The sequence below is a fragment of the Cyprinodon variegatus genome, unplaced genomic scaffold, assembly GCF_000732505.1.
Source record: "Cyprinodon variegatus isolate N-32 unplaced genomic scaffold, C_variegatus-1.0 Scaffold433, whole genome shotgun sequence".
Classification (NCBI taxonomy): domain Eukaryota; kingdom Metazoa; phylum Chordata; class Actinopteri; order Cyprinodontiformes; family Cyprinodontidae; genus Cyprinodon; species Cyprinodon variegatus.
In genome coordinates this window covers 192,294-211,674 of record NW_015150886.1, presented here as the reverse complement: position 1 = coordinate 211,674, position 19,381 = coordinate 192,294, and the positions used below count along the sequence as shown (strand labels likewise).

At 39.4% G+C, this 19,381-nt stretch overlaps 1 protein-coding gene across 1 annotated transcript in view; it reads left to right on the top strand.

Annotated features, from left to right (window-relative positions):
- mgmt (O-6-methylguanine-DNA methyltransferase) overlaps positions 1-17,345 on the top strand; it is a 30,304-nt gene extending 12,959 nt beyond the window's left edge. Inside the window, exons 3-5 of the mRNA XM_015388712.1 lie at positions 7,192-7,352; positions 13,412-13,551; positions 16,582-17,345. Coding sequence (XP_015244198.1) covers positions 7,192-7,352; positions 13,412-13,551; positions 16,582-16,710 — 430 coding nt within the window. The 3' untranslated portion in view covers positions 16,711-17,345. The remainder of the gene's footprint in view (positions 1-7,191; positions 7,353-13,411; positions 13,552-16,581) is intronic.
- Positions 17,346-19,381: the final 2,036 nt, after the last annotated feature.

The following is a 19,381-nucleotide window of genomic DNA, read 5'->3' as shown; positions in this document are numbered from 1 at the left end:
TGTGCTCTATGTTTGTGCCCCCATCTCCCGGGACTCTCCCAATCAGGCTGCATGTGCCATTTCCTGTGCAAACCAACACCTGTGCAACACACTACCTGTAAACCGCCCCACGCAGACGAGACATTGACATTCGCTCCGATGAAATTCTGCAAATGTTGGGGTTTTTCTGTAGCAGAACCTCAAGGGTGATGTTTGGAGCCAAATGAGAGTTGCCGCTCACAACTAAAAGCAGCTCCTACCCCCCATCCCTCCGACCCCGTTACCCTGCTGTCGACCGTGAAGTTTTTTCCAGCATGAGGCAAGTTTGTTTCAGAACTTGATTGGATTCTATATCTGCAACGCTCAGAAGTGTACAGGGTGCGACATACTACGGCAATATGCAGAGAGATGATTCCGCTCTGACATCTTGGAGAGGAGTACGAGTCAATTATGCCCAAGTGTTGTTATTGCTTATCTTCCTGTGGCACCAAACAAGGATTTAGTCAAGGATTTAGGGGTGAGGGGGCGGCGGTGGGGATCATGGTAAGCGGTTCACAACAAAACACTCAAAACTCTTGGGAGCGGGCACTGATTTAAAAATAAATTACAGAAGACGAAGCGCTAACACTCAAGGGCCCTCAGCAGTGCTGGCGTACACAGGTGAAGATTAGCCTCCTCCCTAATCAGAGGAACAAGGCAGTAATTTGCTCTGAACACAGACAGTAATTAGGACTTGGTGACACTGGATTCCCATAATGCCTTTGTGCTTGACGTGGTCAAATTTTGACAGAGGCTATCCATGCAGGGTCACTGTCCCCTCAGTCTCTTGGCCCTCTTCAGCTGAGTCTCTAAAAGGTCCCTGCAGTTACAGGGGATCCCTAATGTACTTTATGCCTCCCTCACTGGCTCCTTACCATTCGGGTAATTGGAATCTCTTGCTGTGGCACTTGAGAATAGAGGCTAAAAACGCTATTTGAAACTGCTCAGTACTCTGTTGTAGATAAACATTGCAGAGTCGTGGTGTGGATACACTACATAATGGAGTAAGAGTTAAGGCTCTGGTAATACATGCCTTCACTGACTCCTGTGGCTAGCCAGCTGGGAGAAGACCTAATTGTTGTGTGCTTTGTTGCCTGCTATGCAGTATTTCACCACCACCTTTATGTATTGGATTGAGCGCGCGGCCTCTTCCGTGGACATTCGCTAATAAGAGTTGCTGGATATCAGGAGAGCAGTTTATTTGGCCTGGTTGTTTTTATTTCAAAACAGCTGAGCACTAAACGCCCCCCCCCCCCTCCAGCGTTTCTTAAAGCTTCCCAGTACTGAGATAGGCATCTGATCTCAAATGGTTGAACGCCCTGCATCGAGCAAGTGGCTTACAATTGTATCACAGCGTCTTGCTCAGACACCATCAGGATCTTGACATTCATAGAGACATGCTGTATTTTTTTCCCCCTTTTTAGACAGTCATTTTAGGCTTTTTTCATGCTCTCTTGAGTCTTTGACGTCTCCGAGTTAAGTATCTGCAGCTATAAGGCAGAGGAAAAATATTGAACGGCTCTTGGCCTTTTCTATTTCATCCTCTGACCCGCCATGTTACCCATGATCGGTGAAGGAGAACTCTGGCAGGCTGTGTCAAAAGTGACAGCCGATCGAGTCGGGATGAGCGCCATCACGCTTCAAAGGATGGAGGCTTCACTTCGGAGTTTTTCCCCCTTTTTTTGTGCGATACACCATTACACCCTTCGCCAGATCGCTTTCAATTAGATCCTGTGGTTAACCTGTTTCATTCTTACGTCTGAAGGTGATAGAAAAAGTCTTACTGAAGTCTTGAGCAAGTGGAGATACCAAATGGATCAAGGAAACTGACAGTTTTAATGCCAAATATTCTCTTCTTTTTTTTTTTTTTCCTGTGTCTTATTGTTTCGTTGATTGATGGAATGACCTTCAACATTACACAAATGCTCAATTCATTCTTTATATTAGAGTTGAAAATAGGTGGAACTCCATGGCTCCTACTTTATGTAACAGTGATTTATGGTAATTGGAAATTGATTGTGACAGGAGCACAGTATTAGAAATTTTCTCAAATCACTATCTCGCATCAGGGGAAATATTCTTTTTAGTGTAGCAGATCTGCAGCTGCTTTTGAATTAGTTTCTTATTTCCTTACCTGTGATTGAATAGAAAATGGCCGAAGGACACTAAAGAAATATGATTTATGCAGTCAAAGTATAATTCAAGAGCAGTTCTACTATAACCTGATTTGTACTGTTTATTTGAACTATAATACAATTATTGAAGGGTTTTTATCACAATCAAGCATAAGCCTGTTTCCATTATCAAGATTTCTTTAGAAGTGATAGTTTGAAAACTGTTTACCGCACCGTGCCTACATTTTAAAGTTATTTTAATGAAATGTCAAAGAAAGTGCTGGAGTCAACATTGTTTCCCTTTTTTTTGGTTGTATTAGGCAGCACTTCCGTCACCTGTTGCTTTGCACTGCTGGTCAGATTGCAGAAAAAAGGCTATTATATTTTTCTATTGCTTACAAGGAAGACAAATTGGGTTGCTTGTAAATATTTCCACCCTGAAAACCAGCGGTCCTGGTGTAGAAAAAAATAAAACAGCTTTGCTGTTGTTAAGGTAACAGATTGTATAGAATTACAAGTATTATACTTAAACATTATATGTATATGTACATTAAAGGTTTGTCATTGCCTTGTATTATTATTATTCAAATGTATTACATATGTTTTCTGTAATTTTTTTTTATAGGAAATTGGAAAGAGGCTTAAATAGGATAAAATACATTTCAATAAGTTTTCATTGTTATTCATTTAAAAAAATGCTGCGTCCGATTTTAACTATCATAAAAATATTATAAAAGATTTATTTTTATGGAAGTTGAGCTTTTCTTAGAATTGCTGAACAGAGCTTCCCATGTTTCTGCTGGTACTCCAGTCATTCAATTTTTTTAATATTTCCAAGATTTTGAGATCGGAACGCCTCCTTTCCATCGCCCTCATCTGTAGGTCTCTTAGCTTTTATTGTTTGTTCCAGTTAGAAAAAAAAACATGTTAATAAGGTTAGAACGTTCAACTAGTTCAGCAGCTTATTTTCCCATGTGTTACTCTATGGAGAAAAAAATTGCCAATGGCTGTTATGTTATACAAACAAAGAGTTCACAGGAAACCTACCACCACATTAGTGGGTGATATTAGAGACAAATGCCTCAAGATCTATTGAAAATAATGAAATATTTGCCATAGATATTACTATTTTGTAAAGCAGGGTTTCAGCGGGTCATTAAAAACCATTAAAAGTCATTAAATTGTTATTTTTAAATTAAGGCCTTAATTGGCATTAAAATTCCTTCATCTAATGTAGTTATAGTGGCATTTAAAATGGTTTATTAAAGAAAAAAAAAAGTTTAAACAATTTCACCAGATATATTACATTAGAATTACGTGGTTCCGCGGAATTGCTTCCTGTTGATCATAAAGTCGTATGTTCGGAAAAGAAGCTTGAGGCTGAGAAAAAGCTAGAGAATAGGGAAAATGCAAATTGAAAAAAAAAGTGGCTGGAAAACGAGGAATTTGGGACATGGATGCAGCCTATCAACTGTAAAGATGATGAAGAATTTTGCCATATTTATATATATATATATGATATATTGATTGCGTTAAAATTATTTCTAAGAACATTAAAAAGCATTAAATTAGAGTAACTCATTGCTGTATAAACCCTGTAAAGGTTAATATATGTATGCATTTGGATTCATTGTTTTTAATATAAAATCAGGTATTTTATATTGCCAAATCTGTGAATTCATAATTTTTTTAATCTCTACCAGATCCATTCATATCATTATAACTTTAGCACATTAAAAAGTTTCTATTTGACATTTTATTCTAGAAAATAATGTCAAATTTCATTTAAAAGGTGCAGTTATTAATGTGTCAGTCTGGCCTCTTTAAAGACCATCTGACGGGTCTGTGATTCACTGAAGCGTCTGGAAATGTTGCAGGAGCTCCATCTTCCACAGCCCATATGCTCTTTAAAAACAATCCCCCGTTGCACCAAGAGGTGACAGACTTCAGCACCACTGATGTTCTGCTTCTTTTATTTATTTATTCATATTTGCTGTTGTTTACCAGCCATAACATGTCCTCCATTGCATTAAGTTTTACAACTGTCAATGTCGTGTCGCTGAGGCAGCTTTTAAAGCTTCTTCCAGCCAAAGGTGGGAAGAGGAAAATTAGCCACGGTGACAAGCCTGAAGCACAAGCAGGGAAGGGGGGGTCAAAGGTGCCAAGCCTTAAGCAAAGGTGCACTAGCCTTTGTCCGGTAGATTGTAAGGGCCTGCGGGTCCAACAGGAACATTTCCACACACAATATCCCCGAGCTGTCAGTGTGCAGCGTCTGGAACATCCTCTCAGAGAGAAAGAGGAGATGTGGAGGGGTGGAGGGGCAGAGGAGGAGGTAGAGGTGGGAGGATGCGAGTTGGTGGTGGTGGGGTAGAAAGGGAATGGTGGCCTGAAGATCCTAGCTGAGAGAAAGTAGGCGGGGGGGTGCGGGGGAGCCAAAAGAGCTGGTGTGGGAGGATAGAGAAATAGAGAGGGGGCAAAATGAGGAGGGAGAGCTAGGGGAGGAAGGAGGAGGGAGGGTATAGAAAGGAGAGACAATGACAAGTAGGGGCTGGCTGGGCACTCACCCATGCCGACAGAGATTGCCATGAGCCATGGCCATTGTTTGAGCGGGTCTCAGCGCAGAGCCTGCTGGTGGGTTTCCGAGTTCGCCAGCGCTTGGCTATAAACTGCTGCAAGGTTTATTTAGAAATGAGAGTATTTACACCTTTTACTGTATTTACACTCACCGTTAAACGGCACCCGGGAGATTTCCATCACACAGCCGCAACTAGCAGGCAGAGCGGCCCTCTGAAAACTGACCTGCTCAGTCATAACACTCCAGTAAACCTCAGCTTCACATGTCCAATATAAAACGCAGCTCAAACTGTGACCTGCAGAAGTGTAAAAACACTTTAGGGCTGCGTTGTTACGGCAGGCAGGAGGGAGAGAGCCTGTATGTTTAACAAAGTAAATGTCTATTATTAATACCATACAGGATAAGCCAATTTTGAAAAAAGGGGGCACTTAAATGGTGATATTATTTATTTATAAGTCCTGTACACCAGTTAATGGAATTGGCGGCCTGCTTTAGAATCCGCAACACAGCTTGAGGTCCACTTCTGAGTAATGCACATGCTAAGAGAGGACCTTCCCAGTAGGGTCTTTAAGTGTCAAATGTGGGTCAGCCTGCTTGCGTTGACCTGAGGGGGGTGGTCAGCAGCAGAGAGAAACTCAGCTGTTAAGTGATGCCAACTCAACCATCGGCAAATTCCTCCAAGCATCTACTCATGCTAAGATGCACGTCCAAGTTTAGTTCTGCACTGGCCAGCACTGCTCTGTCCAAAAGCACAAAGTGAATAAATCCATTTATGCTTGTCATGAACTCTAAACAAAACCCAAGCAGAGTTGAGACAGTTTTTAAGGCTCTGAAGTTTTTCTTCTTCAAAAAAAAAACATTTTTTTTGTTGTTTTTTTTAACTGGCTCTAATGCTTAAGAAATGTAAACTCTGCTCCTTGTGTTCTTTTTTTTGCTTTAACTTTAATCAGTTTATATATATACATGCTGTAAATCTATTGTTTTTTCTTAAGGTCATTTTCCTATCTTCTTAACTGCTACTTGTACATTCTTATAAAATGCAAAATAGAAAATACATTTATGTAAAAAAAAAATAATTATTACTTTTTAGAGCAACCCTTTCGTTTCAAAAACAACAGCAGGCTGTAAACGATTTAGAAGCTGAAAATTTCATGCATTGTTTTTTGCTAAATTGCTCAAAGTTAGTTAATAACATACAGAGAAGCAGTACTGTTGCATGATGCTATATAACTCTATGTAGGTATTCTGACCACAATACAGTCTGTTTGCTGTTTCTCCTATGAGCAAATACAAGATTTAGTCTTGTGAATTCATTTAAGCTTTCTTCTGTCTACTTATTTTTACTTCTGACACACCCGAATCTCCCCAAACAATAAAGGTATTTTTATTAAAACCAAAACAGAAAGAACCGTAACGCAGGTATTAAACATGCTTTGCATGAAGTCCACATTTCTGTATTATATATGTATTATTTATTGGTCTGATATTGTATTCTGGACTCTGTTTTTCTTGGCTGTAGGGAAATTAACATAATTAACAGAAATAAAGGTTCAAAAAATCATCAGTCTGCGTGTATTTATATTATTTGTTTAACTCAGTAAATTGAATTACGAAAATAATAAAAAATTTATGAAGATGAACCTGTATAGAGGGCTTCTGGCAAACAGTATGACTTTGTTTTCAGGATTGCTTTATTCCCTTTTGTGGAGCATCTCACATATAGCTGTCCTCTCAGCAGATTCGCCCACCTGAGCTGGGAATCTCAGCAGCTCCTCCAGAGCTACTGTCAGCTTCTTGGCTTTTTGTTTAATTAGTTTTGCCTCGGTAGGTCTGTATATGATCCATACCCACATGATTGATTTCAACAGAACTCTGTGAGATTTTTAAAGTTTTAAATTTATCCCTGGAATGTTTCCTGGCCTTTTGATGATGTTTATTTATTCCCGTTCCTGGTAAAACATCTAAAGCCTCCCACAGAAGAGCTGTAATTAATTAAACATCTCTATTTACCAACAAGATGATGTCTGAAGTCAAATGGTTGTGCTGGGTTTTTATTTTTGGGTGTCAGGTTATAGCCGGGATACATTAAAATAAGCACCTGGCTTTTCAGTTTTGTATATATAATGACAAATGAAAAACATGTATCATTTTCCCTCTACTTCACCGTTCTGCACCACAGTGTGTTCGGCTGTCTCATAAAATCCCTATAAAATTCACAGGGTTTTGTTATTGTAATGTGACAAGATGTGGAAAAAGTTCACAGAGGTTTTATGCATTTGCATGGCAGTGTGTAACTTTATATTTTAAACATGTCTCAATTAACGGCTCAGGTTTTATTCAGCAGATAATGCCATCTTCCATCTGTGTTCCGTTATTGCACTCTTGTGACATTTTTTTTAGCACCGTTGAACCAAGAACCGGGGTAGTATGATTGCTCCTCTGATCCCCATCTTACCTCCCTGTCCTGCCTTACATCCCTCACAGGAGCAGCGAGGCCCCCCTGAGCTGTGTGGTCACCGATAGCCCGGCAGAAACGAGCCCCGAGATGCAGCGCTGCGTAGAATGGCTCCAGGCGTACTTCACCGAGCCGCAGACCGCTGGGAGTCTCCCGCTCCCTGCCTTTCACCACCCCGCCCTGCAAGGAGGTCTGTCATGGATAAATATTTGTAGAGCCGTGACTGGGATCAGGCTTTCACTCTTAATTGTCAGTTACATCACTTACACTCACTGGCTCACTGTGTTATAATGAAGTATTTTATGGCTGAGAGGGAGAGTGGAGGAAAGTGGGTGGTGTGTGTGTGTGTGAGCGGCGGAGAGAGAACAGAACACAGAGCTGTAACTTGGTTCAGTAATCTGTGGCAGCTCTTACCACGCGTGTTAGTCTTGGCAAGCTTTTTCATGATTCTTGGCACATTCTTTGAAACTGATCGAATTCCACTCTTGACATTTACAGACAGGAAGCTTTCTTTTCTTTTTCTCTCTGTCTTTTTTTTTTTTTAGATGAGAACATGTGAATGGTGTAAAGTTTGAATGAGCTTATTGTTGGCTTGATCAGTCACTTAGGGTGTGTAAAACAGCGGCCCAGAAAACTGGACAATTAGAGCAGGAGCTTTGCTTGAAGAGGTTATGATAGAGAAGCTGAGGAATAAAAATGAAGGATTAAACGTCTTTGAAGGTTTTTATTTTTGCACACACAATTACTGGACCCTTATGTTTGAAATCAAATTAGAAAGTTCTTTTGTCAAATGGAATTATATTTTATTAGTTTTTTTTTATTCATAGTGATTCTCATCCAGTTTTAATTTAAACATCTTTGGATAAGAGCATTTATCCTCACATATAAAATATCTCAGGTTTTCTAAGTTTTGGCCTGTTTTCCTTTCAAAAAGGAGTAATCCTTTGCAGCCTTTAATAGGTTTTCATCCATGATTTTCTTCCAGCTCCCTGCTAAAGAAAGGTATCCCACAGCATGATGCTACCACTGCCATGTTATATGTTCACCATGCAAAGCATGATAGATAAGTGGTCTTACAGTGACTAGCTGTTCTTGCAGAGTAATTAGGGAAACTGAAGAACAAGAATTAAGAATCAATCAGCCTTGGTGTTTTTGTTTTTATGTCAAACTGATTTTTGAAAATTAGAAAGTCTGTGGTGTTTATAAAACTATTCATAATCCTTTTAGTTGTTTTAACTGATGCCCTTATTGCATTTCTACATAAAGATTTTCAGAACAGATCATTTAGTCCCACATGCACAGAAAAGGAATGCCTAATATATGCATTTAACAATTGTTCCTCCCTTCCCCGGCAATCAGGCTTTAGTTGCTCTCTAATTTCATGCAGATCTGCGGTACTTGAGTGATGGCATTTTCAATGAGCAGGTACTCCGTCGAGACCCTGTATACAGCTATGAGTCCCGCAAAGGCAACGCAGAAAATACATCAGGACCAATTACGATATCAACTTTCAGTGTGATTCCCTTCGCCACCAAGTGCTTGTGTACCAGCCCCGGGCTCTTTCAAATCACATCTCATCTGAAAGTCTTTGGGGTTTTAATTAAATTTCAGGATAGATGGAATTCTTCATTAGTACCTGATCTGAATAGGTGATTGTGGCGTGTTGCACCTCTTCCCCCCACTTGCCTTTTGTTTTGGGGCTACGTAAAATACAAGGTTTAGTCTTAGATTGCTCTCAGTAGTCAGAACCACAGGCCAAACTAGGGGAAAAATGTTAAATGTGAGCATCAGGAGTATTTGTCTTTTGAGGGTAAAAGAATAATTAATTTCTTGTTTTCTGTTTTTCAAAAAAAAAAATACTGAATTGATTGAGCTTTTATGGAGTATACATTCCGTCTATTTGGAGTCATGCTGCTGCTAGCGGTCTGCAGGAAAGACTGGGATAAAAAGAACAAGTATAATCAGGTCATTACAATCTGTGACAACCAACTTTTGTTTGCTCTGTTATCTTTGGGGAGAACCTGAACGCGACAGCGCTCTCGCAGCACTTGTCATGTAATATTGAGTTGTGACCTTCACTTGAAGTGTTGCCATGTTTATTTACACATTTCTGACAAAACAAGCCACTTTTCATATTAGCTGTCATGGCATACCTGAGAAACAGAGGTGACATGAAAGGAGATTCGAGGCGTAGTTCCCTATATCGTCTGACTGTCACGCACAACATCACACGGAAGTTTGGCCAACAGGGGTAAAGGAACGGTGAGAGCGTGTTACGCTCAGTTAGATTGTGTGTGTGTGCTCGCATTTGCTCCCTCGGAAAACCACAGACACCAACGTGGGTTCTTAAAATGATGCATATTCTTATCTCATTAATTATACATCCATATGTAACAGACGAGAGGATCTTAGTCTCGGTAAGCGGCACGGGGAATGTGCTGGGAGGGGGGCCGGGCAGAGCGGGAGAAGGGCGCTCTTCAAAGCCCAAATGACTGTGTTCCTGCAGGAGCCTGAGCCTCCCCCTGTGCACAGCGTAGGGCGAGATGAGACACTCACCAGGACTCGCCCCTGTGATGTGGAGAGGAATTAGGGAAATGAACGTTTTCAGAATATCGAATAATCAGAGAATCATCAGCACCCCGTCAGCCTTCAAAAGTATGGATCCCTGAAGACTCAAGAGACACTTTGACTGGGAGTCAAAGTCTTCTCTCCCATTAGACACAAAGGATAATGAGGTAGCTGCATTTCCACTATTGTCTTTTTACTCTCACAAGCTTGTAAGAGGTGACTGTCAGCTGGAGGTCGTCTCTCCAAATCTGTCATTAGCAGGGCTGATGGAAATCAGTTTACAGCTTTTTTTTTTTCCTCCTCAAGATTGCTCTCATATACAAAATTATGAGCAAATCAATCATATATGTCAATACCCTCATAATCACTAGATGTGTTCGATTTTTTTCCAAGTAAATCTATCTCTGCTGCTGCTGGAGCAGCACCATCACCTGGCCTCACAGCAGGTAATGACCTGTGACATGATTATGGGCCGTCTATAAACATGTAGGTGGTTTCCCTCAAGTTTTATTTAAACAATTGACATCACTGCACCCCAATCTAAAGAGGGTCCTGACCCCCAGACACACCGTATTAGGCTCTTTATGAAGTATGGGGCTGGGGGACCGCTCTCTGAATCACCACTGGTCACCTTCAGCGACCTGCATGAAGTGTCTGTCACAAACACTGATGAGGGCAAAGTTCCTTAACCTCTGTATAGCAGATAAAAGAACAGACACTTGTTTTCCAGCTCAACCTGCTCTAAGAAACCAGATTCGTGAAAAAGTGTTATGAGGGGAGATATACCAATCATGCTTTTCTTTCCTGATTTCCTGTTTGTTTGTTTTTCTGTGAGGTTTAACCGACTATTTCCATTTTTATTATATTTTCTTCCAGGGACTAGGATACAAAGGTTAGTGACCAGTTTAGAAGCATACAGAGAAGGGATAAATTTTATTATGATCATATGGTTGCACAAAGTCCTTACCTCTTATTTGATTTTTATTAAGCTCAGAACATCAGAACAAAGCACATAATAAATGTTGTGCTGTTGGTTGATGCATCTCCTGACTGAAAATCACTTATATTTGTTTTAAGATTTAACAGGGAAAAAAAACATCAAATTTTTCCGTTTTTGGCCAATTGGAGCAGATCAAAAACTAATCTAGACAATAAAGCAGTGCACTAATTACAGGATTTATTTTAAGGAATAAGAAAGCACAGATTGTGGTTCTCTGAATTGTTGCTGTATCTCAAAAATGTGGTTATTATTATGCAGTGACAAAAGTAACCATAACCATCTACTATGAGTATGTGCTCATCTTAATTCTCAGAGAATTGTTTTGTTTTCCATCCTTTCTTCTCTTAAAAAAATTATGGTGCTTTTTTTTTTTTTATAAAAAGTGCTTTAAAACAAGGATGGTATGATGATATTGAAATGATGCAATAAGAACTGCTGGAAAGATTTGATTCTAACTCAATTAACTGTCTGCATCTGACAAATTGCTGACTTAATTTGAATGTTTTAGCATTTGAAATTCGAATGCTTTCTAGTTAAAATTGTAAACAGTCAAGCTGGTATCTTTATTTCGATGTAGGCTCACTAAAAGGAAAAAAAGCAAAGTTAATCTCGGTTTTCAGTCTGAGGCACAATGCACAAAAAAGCAAAGCAGTCATTGATGACATTAGTTTGACTTTCCAAGTACTTTCCCAGAGTCAACAATTCCAGATCTATGTTAGAACTGGAAGAGTATTATTTTTTGGATTGATTTTACAGAAATAGGTTTCCTCCAACTTCTCTGAGTGTCACAGTTAAATAAAAGTGATGGACTGTTCCTTCATCATGATTTATCATATGATTACACCTGTAACGAAATGGGCTACATTATACATCATTGACTGTAGAAGATGTTAAAAGAAAAACAAATATTGGCCAATTAAGCATAAAGTCCACTGCCTACTCTATTTGTATAAGAAAGTTTAAAATCAAAGTAGTTTGGCTTGAAAACTAGGATTTCAGTAGTCATTAAAAGTTTGGGAAGGTGCTTGATAGCCTAGGTAAATAAGCACACATACTAAAGCTGTAAAGCACCAGTTTAAGTCTACAAAGTTGTATTTAACTTATTTAAGTTTGTTTGATAATCTATAAAATAATATAGGTTACTCAAAATCTGTTCATTCTTCAAGTTTATTCATAGTATGTCCCCGAAATCAACTTCTTCATACTTGAGAAAAGCAGCATTAATAGCAATGTAGCTTGCTGCTAGGTTGATGCAGATTTTGTTTGTTTGCATCAACAGGGGTTTGTCATTACCTGATGGCAGACTCTAATCTCCTCATCAGTGACAAAGCGATATCAGGATTTGCCTCAGACATCACCAGGTCAAATCCGAGCTACAGCTGGGAGAGTGAAAAGCATGAAAAGGAAAAAAAAATTTGGGGAGGCGTATCTTATCTCCTCACAACATTAATGCTGTCTGCGTAAGAGCCCGTCATCTCGTTGACAGTGTGATTATTACCTGAAAAATTATTAAACAGTACCTACGGGCCTTGTTCAAGACAAAGAACTCACATGGGTGTGCATCAATCAAACGTATCCCCTTTAGGTTTTACACTTATTCCCCCCAGTTTAGGCAAATTGCCTTGTTCGCGTGGCTTTGTGTAGCAGAGAGTGACTATAAGGTAGCAAGGGAGCCTGGGGAGCAAAGGATGTTCGCTCTGTAGAAGAGAGACAGGGGTGTGACATGTTTTCACACAATGCCAATTTAGAGGGATTTCACATAGATCAGTTGTCATGTGCTCTCTTAGACCATATAAATGAGAGAGAATGGGAGATCACTAATTGAATTTTCATGACGGAGTACATGTGTATACTAGAAGAATTTCACCCAGTCTTGATAACGAGACTATTGTTCCCCGTCTTGTCCTGTGTGCAAAAAAAGAAAAGTGTTTTTCCACTGACTACACAAGCTGAGTGCATCAGTGTCTCAAGCTTTCAAGATGCTTCAAATACTTTTCTCCTTCTTCGGCAATCAGAGCAAGACAAACATGCCTCTCAGTCACTGCCTGGTAATCCAGAAAAAAGAGAGAAAGATAATACTGCTGCTAAAGTGCTAATGAAATCAAAGCCGTTAATATGGTCGGTTAAGCTGCGGATGATTTGAAGAATTCCGCCATTTAAGTGAAGATGATATAATGAATCTACTCTGAATAGAAAGCAATTAAAAGGACAAATTGGTCTGATTAACCTCAAAGTCATCTCACTGCCACAAATGGTTTTTGCAACATTCAAATTATTATTATTAAAAATCTGGAGCAGATTTGCAGTCTTTTTGGCCCCTCTTAATCCTTTTAAATGAAGGAGCGAACTTTTTTAATTTTAGCTGTGACCTTTCCGAAGCATAACCTAGATTTTTCTGCCATAGGAATAATTTTCTCACGTCTGCTGGTGTAGCATGTTAATACTGGTTCTAAGGTCAAAGAGGGGGGACTTCTTAGTATTTAATTTTTAATGAGTGTTGTGAAGAATAAAGAGAGACAGGACATTCTGCTATACATTAAGTGCTACACCAGGCCATATTTTCTACTGTTTAGATTAGAAGAGTTCAACTAATGTTCAAAGCATCTTGGTGTTTTCAAATCTCAGACAGATTAATCTCTCCTTTTCTTTTCTTTCTCTCTTTCCTCTGCCGCGTGGCGAAGACGCCTTCACCAGCCGCGTGCTGAAGGTTCTTCTGAGTGACGTGAAGTTTGGAGAGACGGTCTCGTATAAACGCCTCGCTGAGATGGCGGGAAACCCCAGAGCGGTGCGGGCGGTGGGAGGGGCCATGAGGAGGAATCCGGTAAGTGTAGATGACATTGATTGACAGGCTTCCATCTTTACTTAATTTATTCAAGCCAAAAGGGACAATAATTGGTTAGAGAGTGTAGCTATATACTGCAAAAAAAAAAACTGAAAAGATAGAATAAGTAATTTATTAATCCTTTCTAGACAATTTCAATTGTGAGGAAGTTTAGAAAGACTTTCAGAAGTTATATTTGAAACCTATTATTATTATTATTATTATTATTATTATTATTATTATTATTATTATTATTATTATTATTATTATTATTATTATTATTATTATCAATAGTACTATATTTATTATTTTATATTAAAAAAATATTGCAGGAATGATTATCTGGAACTAAAGTGCTTTGTCATATATTTTTAAATGTTTTTTGTGTGCAAAAAATGCATTTTCTTAGATATGTTACAGTATAGAGTCCAAATTTTATACTCTATTTGCAGCTTTAAAACATTTAAATAGAAGAAATAAATCACTGCATGTTTTTGTAATATTTAACATAGTGAATAACTATATTTGATTTAATATTGACAAAAATATTTTTATTTTAGAAATGTATCTTTATTTTTTTAAATGAATTATTATTATTGTTTTAATATTACTATTATTATTTTAGACTTAAGCAATATTTTAGATTTGAAGCTGCTAATTTTATTAATTCATGTCCTTGTGCAGAATCTCTACAGTCGGATTTTTCTTTCTGGTATGTAAGGGATTGGTTGACCTTCCCTTAGCTGACCTTAAAAATACTGAACATGCAGAGGATATGACCTCAGTTCAGCATACTGACCAGAAGCAACAAGTGGGAGAGGGGCAGAGCATTACCTATATCCAGTTTTAAAACTTGGGTGACTAAAGCAGTTTCTCTGGCATACTGTTAAATGTGGGAACAGTATGACGGGATTTTATTTTCAGTTTTTAACCCTAAAATCTTTAACTTGTCCATTATAGATGCTAACTTATTTTAAGACCAATGTTTTGTAGTTTTTATTATTTTGCTTTTGCTTTCTACAGAGATGCTATTTCCACAAAAGAACTTGTGTAAAAGTTTTCTAAACCGTAGGTCTCCTCCGCTAGATGCAGGCAACACCTCCCTGTGAGAGCAGGAGTAACCTTACCTCCAGTGCAACGTTTTCCTTTTTTTAAAGCCCACACCCTTTTGTTCCTGCTCTCTGCTGTCTGTAATGTTCACTGCAAATCTCCGATCCTTGTAGGAAACCTGGTCCGCATCGTTTTAACCACCAATCCACTGTGTACAAAATGGAAGGCCAGAGGGCAAGTGGTGTGTCTTCTTTTGATCAGACCCTTTGATCAAAGCCTGTTTAACTCTGCCCATGTAGTGCTGTGGGCACCACCGGTGTGCACGGTGAAGACAGAGAGCACCTCCTGCATTATCTCCTTATATGCTCTATAAATTGCCACATTGGAAATCTTCATCTCAATGCTTTTATTATCATCTGCTGCTGTAAGGAGTTTAGATTTTTAACAAAAAATGAATTAAAAACCTGCAGCTTTCTGTCAGCATTATGGCCAACTTTGGCTTTTAATGCACCGCCTTTAATTCTCCATATACTTTACACTGTGCAGTAGCCAGTGGCAATGCTGTTATATAGCTGTATAATAGTACTCAGCCTCATGTTTTACAGACATTTCTTTCCTTTCGCCAGGGAGGCTGGGAGCCTGAGCCCTTAGCTCCTGATTCAGATCCAGAGTCAGATTGTCAGTGTCAATTACTTGTCAGTAGCACTGCTCCACTCGGGCTTCAGCTGTGAAAAGCTCAGTGTGCTCAATCGATCCTTGCCTCTCTGTGGCACTTCTTCACCAGGATTTGAGTATTGATAAGCCTGGTGTAGTGCTCTTTTTCCCCCCTATGTGAAGAGGCAGATCCGAAGGCCTTGAGGGTACCCCGCTCTGCCTCCAAACCCGGGGAACAGTATTGATCCGAATACGCGAGCAGTATTTCTCTGTCTGCAAGGTTAATCTGGGACTCAGAAAGTTTTATTGCTGTTGATATGGAAGAGGGTTTAGTGATGGATTTTAACTGAAACACACTGCTTGTCCAACTTTTCGTATGAAGGGCTGCGAGTGGAGCCATCAATTCAGTGCACAGCTCTGTTAAATTAGAGGGATGCAGCGACTGTGCAGCAGTGGTTTGGGATGTTTTTCCTGTTCGTGCAGCTCGAACAAAACGAGGACAGAATTTACAATATTTTAAAAACAGACAATTCCAGCGGTTCACGCAAACTATTACTGCTTTCCTTGTTCCGATTCACAATGATCGAAGTCTTTTAGGCTTGCTTGTTTAATCTTTCTCCAGCCATTTAGTTTACAAAGAACTCGGGACCCCCCTGGCAGTCGTCTGCAACAAGAGTAAACGCTCCACCGACTTCCTCTTTTTAATGATCACAGGGTTATCAGATCTTAATGTTGACACCCTCTCGATTGAATATTCATCCTGCTGGTGTTTTTGCCCATTAATTTTTGATTGCTTCTTTGCTTTTCACTATTAAAGGGTGAAAAAAAAACATTTATATCCTAAGACTAAGCTATCACCCTGAATGTGAATTTGTGCAGCATCAAACCAAATAGTTCTGGTGTGGCACTTTGTTTTTGTTTTGTTTTTTATGCAGTGCAAGAACATGAAAAGTGAAAAATAAATCAGAAAGGTGCAGTTCACATCCTCTGCATGTTTGGTACCTTTTAAGTCATGAAATCCTTTCATTTATTATGTATCCCTGCTATCTTTTTTTTACTTTTGATTTGCTGTGACAATGAATGCTAAAGTGTGACCTGAAGACATGCATTGCTATTATTTTTTTTATTTATTGTCTGTTTTTCTTTGATGAAAACATGTTTTTCAGCTTTTTTGTATATAAATGAAATAATACAGATTTAAAGAAAATCAGAATATAACTTAAAAGTTACCTTAGCATGAAAGTGCTGCAAAAATTTTTTGGGAAAAAAAGCAAAACAGCTCTTTACCCTCAGAGTATCATACTTCCCCCTGTCCATCTGTGCCAGGTTCCTCTCCTCATTCCTTGTCACAGAGTCATTTCCAGCTCTGGACAGAGTGGGCCGTACATGAGCGGCAGGGGCGACCACCTCAAACAATGGCTGCTCACCCATGAGAGGCAGAGAGGGGAAGGCTGAAGCATGACAGAGCCCGACTGTCCTTCATTCAGAGCACACACACACAATCCCTTTTTTATTTAAGAACACAAAACAAGGCTATAAAGTTAGGCATCTTGGCACATACTGTGGAACAACTGGAATTACTTGGAAGTAGTCACTATAGTGCTTTCTTTTTTTTTTTATCTAAGAATAGAGATACTGCATCGTTAATGCGATACAGAATTGTTGCAGAATTAGATTGTAGCAAAAATAACTTAAACAGAGAACAGTAGGAATTACAAACATATGCTCCCGTGGGTCCTCGTTGCGTTTGCCAGATAGTGCTGGAATGGTTTTTCTAAAGCATTATTATTCCCTTAAAAATATGTCTCATGCATTGTTGTTGTTGTTGTTGTTGTTTTCCTTAGCAGAATTAGTCTTTGTACCTCTCGTTGGTTTTTTAATTTCCTGCCAAGTGAATGCTTTGTTCAACATCCAGTGATAAAGGCTCTGAATTTTATGGCTACAAAGCTTTGTAGTGAAGCATTTGTTTAGTCTTCGTTTAGATCTCATTGTTTGTTCTCGCCTTATAATCCACCTAGAGTGGAGATGTCTTACGTTGTGTATACTGTACTCTCCTTACGTTTATAAGTGTTGAAATAAATGCATTTCAAAATGACAAATCTAGCCTTTTCTTTGATTCAATTTTGTTTAATTTAGGCAGCGGTTTCTTATAAATTGTGATCAGTTCGCCTCATTATTAATTATGCTTTGTGTCTTTTCTTCCCTCGCTGTCTGACTTGTCAGAGCTCCTTCTTTTATTTCTGAGTGGGCTTTTCCATTAGAGGGCAGTACAGAACGGGAAACAGAAAATCAACATTTCAACCTTGAATTTATCCGCTGCATTTAATCTGTAATTTAAATGTTTATGCCTTATTTCATTATCATCACAAACCTGTTTAATCCCTGTTGGATAAATTCTTTTTTTCTTTAAAGTCAGCATATGTGGTTTTGTGCATGTTTAGAGAAAACAATTATTACTGAATGTGCCTTAAACTCTTACTTCCTGTTTTTTTTTTTCTTCTCACATTAATCTATTGTAAGAGTTACAGTCTGAATTCCTGATTTACATCCCTCGCTTCTGCTTCAAAGCCACCCTAACTTGCTCATAGTTATTCCTATTCTTTTTAGTCCAGGTAGCCTAATAATGCACTCTCCAAAAATAACCCTGGCTCTAACCTTTACAGAACCAATTCTTGTGGCCCGCCTACTGAATATATTTGAACTTTGCTGCATTTTTTGAATCTTCTTATCTGCCCAGATTCGGAGCGGCTGTCTCGCTGCGCTCACCGGACTCGGTTATTCTGCCATAGGAGCAACATCGCAGCGTAAATGTTGAGGCAGCAGACAGGCAGATGAAGAATGAGACTCAGTCTATGGTTTCACAGAGGGCTAATGATGCCTGTGGTGACTACAGGCTACAGTCAGCCCCCTAACGAAGGGAGCTGTGACACAGCCACAAGGGGTCCCATTTAAGCCAGGCGCACTCTGAAGTGCACTGTAAGCACCCTCTTTTTTTTTGCTAGTGGCCAAGTAAATTCTATGGAATGGCATGAATTTAGAAAGCAGAGCGACTGAAGTCTTTACTGTTTTACGGTTGATGTTTAACAACAAGTCTAGCATCAAAGCCTCAAACATGCTGCCTGTAATTGGCTCTGTAATTTACGTAGGTACCCAAAGAGTCCCTCTAAAAATAACCACATCATTAATTTCTCAATGTCCGTACATTTTTATCAAGGTATTTTAATATTTCTTGTAAGTAACAGATAGGTTATAGTAAAGTTTTCATACGTTTGACATATTTTCCGTCACCTTCAAATAATTTAGGCTCAGAGAAAAAAAGAAATCACTATATAGAGTCTCATCTACATTGTTAATCTCTGGAAAAAGAACTTCAATGTTTTTTTTTCCCCACATACCTGCCTCTGTTTCACAAAGAGACTGCACGGGTGCACGCGTAGGGGCTGTTGTGCACGTGGGTGCGTGAGAACGTGGCCATGGATGCTGGTGTGTGCACATGTGTATGTCCATATGTGTGTGGGTGAAGTGGATGATATTGAGTCTGACTTCATAAATCACCCAGACACTGATAAACTCCCCATGCACCCACACACCGCTAATGGGCAACCCTTAAGGAGTGTGAGTGTCTCGTGCGGCGTTTGATTCAACATTTATTAACCCCCTCACACACACACACACACGTACATTTTCTCTCTTTCTTTTTCTCTCTCTAACACACACACACTTATTTGAGCCCCTGAAAAAGCGGGGATACGGTTGGTGGCATCCGTAACATCAGTGCGGGGTTCTGACCTGGCCGGGCTGTATTAATCACAGCCCAATACTAGGTAAGATACATTTCGGGTTATACAAGCTGCAGCAGAGACAACAACAACAACAGCCTCTGCATTTCCTAACATTAGTTTCCTTCTCATAACTTATATCCTGTCTCCAACTCCCCACTTCCCATCTCATATCCTGGCACCCCTCCTCATTATAGAACAATTTTCTGCCCCCACATCAAACACAAACACTCTGTGCTTCCATCTCCTTCTCTTCATACATGTCGGCTCATAATTCTACCGTTATCACAACCTGCACCCCTTTGGAGCAAGTTGCAAAGCTTAGAGGGGCCCCCTGCAGAATTAAT